The sequence below is a fragment of the Abramis brama genome (assembly GCF_963993115.1).
Source record: "Abramis brama genome assembly, chromosome: 23".
NCBI lineage: Eukaryota > Metazoa > Chordata > Actinopteri > Cypriniformes > Leuciscidae > Abramis > Abramis brama.
The window spans coordinates 31,260,686-31,272,703 of record NC_139985.1 but is presented as its reverse complement, the minus strand read 5'-3'; the positions used below and the strand labels follow the sequence as shown (position 1 = coordinate 31,272,703).

The 12,018-nt window shown below is 32.8% G+C and overlaps 1 protein-coding gene across 1 annotated transcript in view; it reads left to right on the top strand.

Moving 5' to 3' along the window:
• iars1 (isoleucyl-tRNA synthetase 1) overlaps positions 1-12,018 on the top strand; it is a 157,503-nt gene that overhangs the window by 14,602 nt on the left and 130,883 nt on the right. The window contains exons 4-7 of the mRNA XM_084100950.1: positions 218-337; positions 4,112-4,194; positions 7,734-7,851; positions 8,807-8,954. Of these exons, the coding sequence (XP_083957076.1) occupies positions 218-337; positions 4,112-4,194; positions 7,734-7,851; positions 8,807-8,954 (469 nt within the window). The remainder of the gene's footprint in view (positions 1-217; positions 338-4,111; positions 4,195-7,733; positions 7,852-8,806; positions 8,955-12,018) is intronic.

The window sequence follows — 12,018 nt, the reverse complement described above, 5'->3', positions numbered from 1 at the left end:
CTAGTGGGTCATACTAGATCTAAAGACACTGTCTTAACATAATGGCTATATTTATGCAACTGGCCCCAGTGACATCACTATGAGACGTGACAAAATCAATCAAAAATCACAGCCAATCAGAAGAGCGCGTGTGCTGAGGATTGGAACAGAGGCACTGATTGATGACAAATGCGTTTTCTTTCTTTGGTTTCTCTCTGTAATTGTTGATGTTTTTCAGGAATATGAGATTGATAAAACGCTGAATATCAGAGGACCTGAGGATGTGGCGAAGATGGGGATCGCGGAGTACAACAAGCAGTGCAGGAGCATCGTCATGAGATATGCTAATGAGTGGGAGGTACGAGCGTGTGTGTGTGTGTGTGTGTGTGTGTGAATCTTGATCTTTGAATCGACAGACTACAGACGGGAGTTCTTAAAAGTGTCTGTATAACAATAATTTAGTGCAATAAAAAGAGTGTCAGGTTTAATAACAATTGTCAACTACCACAAATCATTATTGTCCCTTATTTAAAAAGTAAACCTTTAAAAAATGTGTGTGTGTATACATATATATATATATAATTATTTTGTAAAATATTATATATAGAATATTTATATATAATATAAAATATGTATAAATATACATTTAGTATATATTTCTTATATATATATGTTACCGGCAAAGTGTGTAATCCGGCATTCTATAGAATGCCTAGGCAATGTATAGAATTAGGTAATGTTTTTTTGCAAAAAACATCAGGAATTCTATACAATACCGGAATTTCACACTTTGCCGGACACACATATATATATATATATATATATATATATATAAGAAATATATATTAAATGTATATTTATACATATTTTATATTATATATAAATATTCTATATATAATATTTTACAAAATAATTATACACAGTAAACACGCATATATTATGTAAACACAAACTTTTATTTTGGATGTAAATACATGTGTGTGATTGTATATATATGTGTGTATATGTATGTATGTATGTATGTATATATATATACATACACACACACACACACACACACACACACACACACACACACACACACACACACACACACACACACACACAGTACAGGCCAAAAGTTTGGACACATTACTATTTTTAATGTTTTTGGAAGAAGTTTCTTCTGCTCATCAAGCCTGCATTTATTTGATCAAAAATACAGAAAAAAATGTAATATTGTGAAATATTATTACAATTTAAAATAATTGGTTTTCAATTTATTATACTTTAAATTATCATTTATTTCTGTGATGCAAAGCTGAATTTTCAGCATCATTACTCCAGCCTTCAGTGTCACATCAATAGGATCAATCGGACGGGGCGCGGCTCAATTGCACCCGAGTGGGACAGGTGACGTACTGGGTGAAACTGCTCAGCAACTTTTTACAGTTAACATGATTAAAATCACCAAGAAAGAAGCACGGGGCATCAGGAGAGATAGATTGTAGTTTTTGAGCTACTGAAAAGATTACATCAGAAGCGGATCTTGTCTCTGCTCTGGGTGGATGTACACTACTGTCAGAAATATTTGGGGGAATTCCCTAGGCAGATAGATGGTCTAACAGACTCCGACAGCAGCTCGATGTCCGGTAAACAAATCCGTTCGCGCAGTGGCGCCGTTGCACCACTTTGGATTGATGTACAGGCAAACACCTCCGCCGTGACGCTTCCCCGTCGTCTCCGGGTCACGGTCCGAACGGATAGGAACCCCATAACCATCAATGTTCACGGTAGAATCCAGGTCAGTGTCAGACAGCCACGTCTCAGTGAAGGCCATCACACAAGCGTCCCTGAACTCGCGCAGAGGCCACACACGTTTGCAGTTCATCAGTCTTATTATTTTATTTATAATGCACTATACATTTGACATCAAATCTCAAAGTGCTACAAGGCTCAAACAGATAAAAATAATTAAAAACAAAAACACAGACACTTAAAAATACGCTTTTCTGAAAAGAAAGGTTTTCAGTTCTTTTTTAAAAACATCCGTGGTCTTGGGAGCTCTGAGTTTTTCTGGAAGGGCATTCCACAAACGAGGAGCGGATGCTTTAAAAAAGTGAAAAAGCGTGTAAAAAGCGTGTGTAGGACTCTGATGACTTTGTTGTACCAGTGTTTTATTCAATCAGTCTTGACATTTTGTATTGTGGTGTGGTACAGTGGCCTTTCAATCATATTGTGTGTAATAATTTAAACACAAGCATAAGCTAGCTAGGCTGGTAAATGTTGCCTCTAAGGTGGTTGGGGTACAGCTACCACAGCTGCAACATGTATATGATAAACGGGTCTGGGGTAAAGCTAACCACATTTTAAATTGTTCTGATCACCCACTTTTTGGGGAGTTTAATTTGCTCCCCTCAGGTCGCCGTTTTAGGCTACCCATGTTAAGAACCAGACGTGCCAGGGCTTCTTTTATTCCTGTGGCTATTAGGACTCTGAATTCACTTAGGTGATATCTTATGATTTTTTTTTATTTTTTTATATAGTATATTTTTTTATATCTTTTGTCATTGTTCATTATGACACACTGATCGTGTATTGTATTGGTTTCTGTCATTGGTTCTGGGGAAGGAATGTCTCCAGTGTTGTGTTGATGTGTTGTGTTTATAATGTTGTTGGCATCTGGTGGTGCTCTTATCCTGTTTCTGTTTTTAGATATCCTGCTGCACCCTAAATTTCCTTTCTAAGGATAAATAAAGTGAAAACTTGAAACTTGAAAACATGTGACATCCAGTCTATCACATGATCCTTTAGAAATCATTCTAATATTCTGATTTATTATGAGTGTTGGAAACAGTTCTGCTGCCTAATATATTTGATGAATAAAAGGTTAAAAAGAACTGCATTTATTCAAAATAAAAAATATTTTCTAATAATATAAATCTTCTTTACTATCACTTTTTAGCAATTTAACACACCCTTGCTGAATAAAAGTATTGATTTATTTCAAAAAAAGAAAGAAAAAAAATTACTGACCCCAAATTACTGACCAGTAGTGTATATTGTTGTTACAAAAGATTTCTATTTTTAAAACATTTGCTGCTTTTTTTTATTTTCTTTTTTTTTTATTCATCAAAGTATCCTAAAAAAGTATCTCAGGTTATGAAAAAATATTAAGCAGCAGAACGGTTTCCAACTTTGATAATGAATCATCATATTAGAATGATTTCTAAAGGATCATGTGATAGACTGGAGTAATGATGCTGAAAATTCAGCTTTGCATCACAGAAATAAATGATAATTTAAAGTATAATAAATTGAAAACCAATTATTTTAAATTGTAATAATATATCACAATATTACATTTTTTTCTGTATTTTTGATCAAATAAATGCAGGCTTGATGAGCAGAAGAAACTTCTTCCAAAAACATTAAAAATAGTAATGTTTCCAAACTTTTGACCTGTACTGTATATATACATACATATATACATACATATATACATATACAATCACACACATGTATTCACATCCAAAATAAAAGTTTGTGTTTATATAATATATGTGTGTTTACTGTGTATAATTATTTTGTATATATAAATACACACATATGCATGTATATATTTAAGAAAAATGTTATTTATATATAAAATATTTTATATATAATATAAAATATGTATAAATATATATTTAGTATATATTTCTTTAATATATACATGCTGCCATACGAAATAATTATACATGGTACACACACATATTATGTAAACACAAACTTTTATTTTGGATGTGTATACATGTGTGTGTTTGTATGTGTGTGATTGTATATGTATAGACGATGATCGAACAGCAGATATGCAACAGAGATATACAGTTTCAGAAAACAGTTATGATAAGCTAGTTAATTTCTGCAATGAGTTCCTGGTCCCTGAGTGTCTTAATCAGTTGTCATGATGTCAAACGTGACCTTTGATTGGAGAGGTCATCCATGAATAACAGCTTCAGAAAACTAGGAATATGCACGACTGTCATGTGCTCTTTTGGGCTCGAGAGCTGCTTGTGACAGGATTGTGATTTTTGAAGTGACCTGTTCCTTCATCATTGCCAGTTCCTCCTAAATGACGTGATTTGTTTTTGGTATGATTATGATTTTCCAGACATCCGTGAGACGAATGGGCCGCTGGATTGACTTCAAGAACGACTACAAGACCCTGTACCCCTGGTTCATGGAGACCGTGTGGTAAGATTTAAGATTCCTGCCAGCACTGGCTGTTCCTCATGGGGATGGAAAGTCACTTCAATATTTACAGCCGGTCTGAGATTTTATTGTGAATCCAGAATGTCTGTTTTTTGGCAAACACCAAGGTCTTATGATGATTTAAATGCCTTTTGAATTCACATCTCTGAGATTTGGATCAATCCAAAGTAGTGTTATTTTCTCATTAGTAAACCGAAATAATAGGTTGCATTAACTTAATAACCTAATATATTAATATTTGTCTTATTAACAGAAATAATAGGTTGCATTAACTTAATAACCTTATAACTTAATAATTGTCTTATTAACAGAAATAATAGGTTGCATTAACTTAAAAACTTAACCTAATAACTTAATAATTGTCTCATTAACAGAAATAATAGGTTGCATTAACTTAATAACCTAATATATTAATATTTGTCTTATTAACAGAAATAATAGGTTGCATTAACTTAAAAACTTAACCTTATAACTTAATAATTGTCTTATTAACAGAAATAATAGGTTGCATTAACTTAATAACTTAACCTAATAACTTAATTATTGTCTTATTAACAGAAATAATAGGTTGCATTAACTTAAAAACTTAACCTTATAACTTAATAATTGTCTTATTAACAGAAATAATAGGTTGCATTAACTTAATAACTTAACCTAATAACTTAATAATTGTCTCATTAACAGAAATAATAGGTTGCATTAACTTAATAACTTAACCTAATAACTTAATTATTGTCTTATTAACATAAATAATAGGTTGCATTAACTTAAAAACTTAACCTTATAACTTAATAATTGTCTTATTAACAGAAATAATAGGTTGCATTAACTTAATAACCTAATATATTAATAATTGTCTCATTAACAGAAATAATAGGTTGCATTAACTTAATAACTTAACCTAATAACTTAATAATTGTCTTATTAACAGAAATAATAGGTTGCATTAACTTAATAACTTAACCTAATAACTTAATAATTGTCTCATTAACAGAAATAATAGGTTGCATTAACTTAATAACTTAACCTAATAACTTAATTATTGTCTTATTAACAGAAATAATAGGTTGCATTAACTTAAAAACTTAACCTTATAACTTAATAATTGTCTTATTAACAGAAATAATAGGTTGCATTAACTTAATAACTTAACCTAATAACTTAATAATTGTCTCATTAACAGAAATAATAGGTTGCATTAACTTAATAACTTAACCTAATAACTTAATTATTGTCTCATTAACATAAATAATAGGTTGCATTAACTTAAAAACTTAACCTTATAACTTAATAATTGTCTTATTAACAGAAATAATAGGTTGCATTAACTTAATAACCTAATATATTAATAATTGTCTCATTAACAGAAATAATAGGTTGCATTAACTTAATAACTTAACCTAATAACTTAATTATTGTCTTATTAACAGAAATAATAGGTTGCATTAACTTAATAACCTAATATATTAATATTTGTCTTATTAACAGAAATAATAGGTTGCATTAACTTAATAACTTAACCTAATAACTTAATTATTGTCTTATTAACAGAAATAATAGGTTGCATTAACTTAATAACCTAATATATTAATAATTGTCTCATTAACAGAAATAATAGGTTGCATTAACTTAAAAACTTAACCTTATAACTTAATAATTGTCTCATTAACAGAAATAATAGGTTGCATTAACTTAATAACCTAATATATTAATAATTGTCTCATTAACAGAAATAATAGGTTGCATTAACTTAATAACTTAACCTAATAACTTAATTATTGTCTTATTAACAGAAATAATAGGTTGCATTAACTTATTTTTGCTATTTTCCACTTTTTTAAAATGAAGTCCATCATTTGAAAAGGTAAAATGCAAGACAGAAAACCATTTAAACCAACAGATGTGCACATGATAAACAATCACCGTCTGAGTGACTACGGCAAAAACTGTAAAAATCAGCCAGTCAGTCTGTAAAAATATGTGAGGTTTGACTGGGTGATGGGTGATTTTTGAATACTTTTATTGTATTTTTAGAGGACATTTGATCTATAAATAAGATAGTGATGCACGATATATCGGCCACCATATCGGTATCGGCCGATATTAAATGTTATCGTTATCGGCCCAATAAAAAAATCTGTCCGATTAATTGAGATCGATAAATAATGTATTATTTCCTTCAGCAGAGACGCTTCAGATGCGACTGTTCAACATGATGATTATGAATTGCTTGTAATATGATTGGAATCACTTCAAAAAAGGAAAATACAGTAAAGTGCAGCACAAGTGTGTCATATCGGCTACATAAAATTATAATGAGAACATTATAATTGTGTGTTTGGGACATTGATTTTAATGATGAGACTTGTTTTGTAATCATGCTCTCAAAAAATGATTTATAAAATTAGATTTAGATTTATCGGCCAATATATCGGTTATCGGCTTTCAAATATAAAGAATTATCGGTTATCGGTATCGGCCTAAAATTTCATCCCTAAAATAAGATAAGCCAACTTTCAGTTTTCAGCATTTACATTGATTAGATACAGTACAGGTCAAAAGTTTGGAAATATTAAGTTTTTTTATATTTTTGAAAGAAGTCTCTAATGCTTATCAAGGCTGTGTTTATTTGATCAAAAATACAGAAAAAAACAGTAATATTGTGAAATATTATTACAACTTAAAATAATAGTTTTCTATTTGAATATACTTTAAAAAATAATTTATTTCTGTGATGCAAAGCTGAATTTTCAGCATCATTACTCCAGTCTTCAGTGTCACATGTGACATCCAGTCTATCACATAATCCTTTAGAAATTATTCTAATATTCTGATTTATTATGAGTGTTGGAAACAGTTCTGCTGCCTAATATATTTGATGAATAAAAGGTTCAAAACAACTGCATTTATTCAAAATAAAAAAAATATTTTCTAATAATATAAATCTTCTTTACTCTCACTTTTTATCAATTTAACACATCCTTGCTGAATAAAAGTATTGATTTATTTCAAAAAAAGAAAGAAAAAAAATTACTGACCCCAAATTACTGACCAGTAGTGTATATTGTTGTTACAAAAGATTTCTATTTTTAAAACATTTGCTTCATTTTTTTACTTTTTATTCATCAAAGTATCCTAAAAAAGTATCACAGGTTATGAAAAAATATTAAGCAGCAGAACGGTTTCCAACTTTGATAATGAATCCTCATATTAGAATGATTTCTAAAGGATCATGTGATAGACTGGAGTAATGATCCTGAAAATTCAGCTTTGCATCACAGAAATAAATGATAATTTAAAGTATAATAAATTGAAAACCAATTATTTTAAATTGTAATAATATATCACAATATTACATTTTTTTTCTGTATTTTTGATCAAATAAATGCAGGCTTGATGAGCAGAAGAAACTTATTCCAAAAACATTAAAAATAGTAATGTTTCCTAACTTTAGACCTGTACTGTATAATGGCAGCTGGACACACGTGACGTGACGCGAGGGTTGTTGTGTTGTGTTTCAGGTGGGTGTTTAAGCAGCTGTTCGACACGGGTCTGGTGTATCGTGGGGTGAAGGTCATGCCGTTCTCCACCGCCTGCAACACACCGCTCTCCAACTTCGAGGCCAATCAGAATTACAAGGTCAAGATCATGCTGAGCTCACTGATGTTCTCCAAGGCATCACCGGATCTTTGATGAACAGAAAGTTCAAAAGAACAGCATTTATCTGAAATAGAAAGCTTTTGTAACATTATTCACTACTTTTATTCAGCGAGGATGAATTATATTGATCAAAAGTGGCAGTAAAGACATTTATAATGTTATAAAAGATTATAAAAGATTATATTTCAAATAAATGAAATGGAACTTTCTATTCATCAAAGAATCCTGAATAAAAAAGTGTATATCTGTTTTCAACATTGATAATAATTATAAATGTTTCTTGAGCATCAAATCATCATATCAGAGTGATTTCTGAAGGATCATGTGACACTGAAGACTGGAGTAATGATGATGAAAAGTAGGGCTGCACAATATATCGAAATTATCGAAATATTAGAAATGTATTTATCGCAGCGGCAATAACTGGGGTCATGAACAAAAGACAGAGAGAAAATCACTCGCTGCTCTCGGCTGAATAACTTTTGTAGCTTTAATAAGAATCAATATTTAATTCATACAGTGAAAACAAAGCAGTGTTTATTTTTACATTTGATTATTCAGTTTGTGTTGTTAAATAACCCTAATGTAGGATAACCTGAAGCCCTGAACCCCGTGGTTTACACTGATGTTAAAATAACACTTCTTACGCTACAGTAAAACACTGATGTTCACTGTCAGAAGCTGTAGGGATGTTTTCTTGTCACAAAAAGAATGTGAAACATTAATAATAATAATTTTAAATATATTTTTAAGATAATTTAAGTTTATTTTACACACTTAAAGCATTATCGTATCGCATATCGAATATCGCATTATTGCATTTTTCTTCAGTATCGTGCAGCCCTGCTGAAAGTGTGTGAAGCTCTCTGCTGTTCTGCATGCCCTCACTCGTCTGCGGTGTTCATCTGTGTAAAGTGCCTGATCTGCTCCTCAGGATGTGCAGGATCCGTCTGTGATCGTGACCTTCCCTCTCGTGGAGGACGAGACCGTGAGCTTCCTCGCGTGGACCACCACACCCTGGACCCTTCCCAGCAACCTGGCCCTCTGCGTCAACCCCGACCTCAGCTACGTCAAGGTCAAAGGTGCGCTTCATCTGCAGTGATGTGGAAACAAAAATGAAGTTATTATATACATTAACAACTGGATCGCCATTAGACTTCAAGCACTGCCGTTCAGACGTCTGGGATCGGTGCGATTTCTAATGTTTTAAGGCGAGACACGGCAGGCAAAAACATTGTTTGTTTTTTACTGGTCAATTTTGATATTTTTGGATATTTGTCTTCAATAACATGTCTTCTTTCAGACTTGTGGTGAAAAAAAGTCCGAAATACACATTTAGGTCTTTATTTTACTACACTTCGTCTGTTTGCGTCTGTAGATTTCTCATAAATTCAACAAAAGTTGGCGTTGTTAATCGTCCCGCTGCTCCGCGATCTCTGTCCGCTCCCTGTCCTCACACACACCGCTGGAAAGCTCTCTCTCTCCTGTACAATGCTGTCGGATCCAAATATGGTCATTTCCTTTTTACCAAAAACCAATCGTGAAAGTAAAAGGGCTGAATGCGCGATCTCATTGGCTGATGATAAATCTTTAAAGCCCGTTTTCTCAAAATGACTTTTCTCTCATTCTCCAGGTCCTAAATCTCCACTTCAGTAGCACCGATATACACCAAACTCTCCAGTCTTGTACCTAGTTATATTATGAAGACATTTACAGAGGGATTTGTAAATATATTATTCCTAGCCAGATTTATATAACATTTTATTCCAAAAAACATGGCGAAAATCATTTTTTAAGGCTATTGACAGTATATTCTGATTTGCAGGATAACAAAAGTAGATATCCATAAATCCCTCTGTCATTTTTTTCCCATCTAATATGTGAACACAATGAAAAAATATTTTTAACCTGGCTTTATCCAATACTCAGATTTCGTTTTTTTTAAATGTATGCAAATTAGTGCATATTTAATTAGATATTGCCTAATTTGCATATTTAAACATTAAATTACAACTTGTAATACATTTTTTTTCTCATCTTAATGTAGGTAATCAACTGGGAAAGTTTCATGGTGATATCTGCTAGTTAAACAATGTACCCTATTCACCTGTAGTGTCTCGCCTTAAGCTCACCAAGGCTGCATTTATTTGATTAAAGGTACAAAAAAGCCTATTAATATTGTTAAATATTATGAATATTTTTACGATTAAGATTTCTATTATCTATTATTTCTATATAGTAAAGTGTAATTTATTCCTGTGATCAAAGCTGAATTTTCAGCATCATTACTCCAGTCTTCAGTGTCACATGATCCTTCACAAATCATCCTAATATGATGATTTGATGCTCAAAAAAACACTAATTATTATTATCAATGTTGAAAACAGTTTGTTTTTTTCAGGATTCTTTAATTAAGTGTTTAGACTGGAGGGTAGCAAATCGCACCGTATATATGCATTAAATGGTCATGGGTGTAACGGTACACAGAAGTCTTGAATGAAGCACTTTTAGCTCTAGATAAAAATATTATAGATATAGCTCTGAAAGATCATTAGCATAAACAACTCTGAGTGGCGACGGGGTCCTTAAAAAGACTTAAATTCAGTTTGATAAAATGTAAGGCCATGAATAGTCTTTAATATATTAAATGGTATTAGAAAAGTCTTAATTATAATTTAATTTAGGGACAGAATAACAGGACTATAGATATGGCTCACTTTGTGCTTTCGACCTTAAAGCAGGTCATTAAACAAGAGCCACCGAATGACGAATGCGGAAATGTTGCGCTCAGTGTGCAAGGCCCGTAAAGCCTGACCCAGTTGGTGCTGTGGTTCCTGCAGTGACTGACAGGGGGCGCCGTGAGCCTGTGGAGTCACCAGCTCTTCTTCTGCTGCAGGAGAGAGATGTGCTGAATACCAATGTGTGTGTGTGTGTGTGTGTGTGTGTGTGTGTGTGTGTGATCCACATCTCTGCCCAATCATTTCCCAGCCTGCCCTGGGGAAGTGCCATGTTTTATTGATGTTTCTCTCTCCGTGTGTGTGTGTGTGTGTGTGTGTGTGTGTGTGTGTGTGTGTGTGTGTGTGTGTGTCGATGTATCAGAGCGTTTTTTTCTCAGGTCCCTTCGAATCCCTTTTGAATCTGTGTGGTGTTTAGAGATGCTGCTGTGATTGACAGCTTATATCTACATGACGCATCATCTGTGTTGCCCTTACATGTTATCTATATCCACCTTATTCCTGACGCTCTGAATTATGGGTGGCTCTTCCGGTTTGGGGAACTTCCATTCAAAAAGACTGAAACTAATCATTTGAAATCATAAGGTTGCCCTATTAATAAAGCTTATCTGTCAGTTTCCCTTCATGTGTTATTTTCAGACATCATGAGAATAACGTAACACTTGGTATTTTAATGTGACATTATAACAAAAATATCTACTGTGGCAAGAGCTCTCTTCAGTCGCTGGATTCTTTTCCTCATGATTCTTTTATTTTTTCCTTTTGCATTCCACTGTAATAGAATTACAATAAACATATACTGCACATTTGTGTTCTGTTCTCCCGATTAAATTACGATATATCCCATTAATAATTCACTGGAATGCACGAAGAATCTCTAATTTTTCTCCTCAAATCCAGGTTTGTTTTCACAGGTAAATACAATTTATTATCAGTCAAAATGACATAAATCACTTTGAAATAGTATCACGCAATGATATTTAACCCGTCCGTTATTTCTATTTATTTATTTATTTAACAGGGACTATACAGTCAAACATAGTTACAATACAAAGCCTGTAACTGATGTGCAGCATATAGAGTTTATAGCTAATTAATGCTAATTTTCAACTCCTGTCCCTGGTTGGGCATTTCTAAGTACATTATAAAACAGATACAGACAAATAGAAAACATTCACATTTCTTCAAACACTCACTCACTCACTCACTCACTCACTCACTCACTCACTCAGACACTCACTCACTCAGACACTCACTCACTCACTCACTCACTCACTCACTCAGACACTCACTCACACACTCACTCACTCACTCACTCACTCACTCAGACACTCACTCACTCACTCACTCACTCACTCACACACACTCACTCACTCACTCACTCACTCACTCACTCAGACACTCACTCACT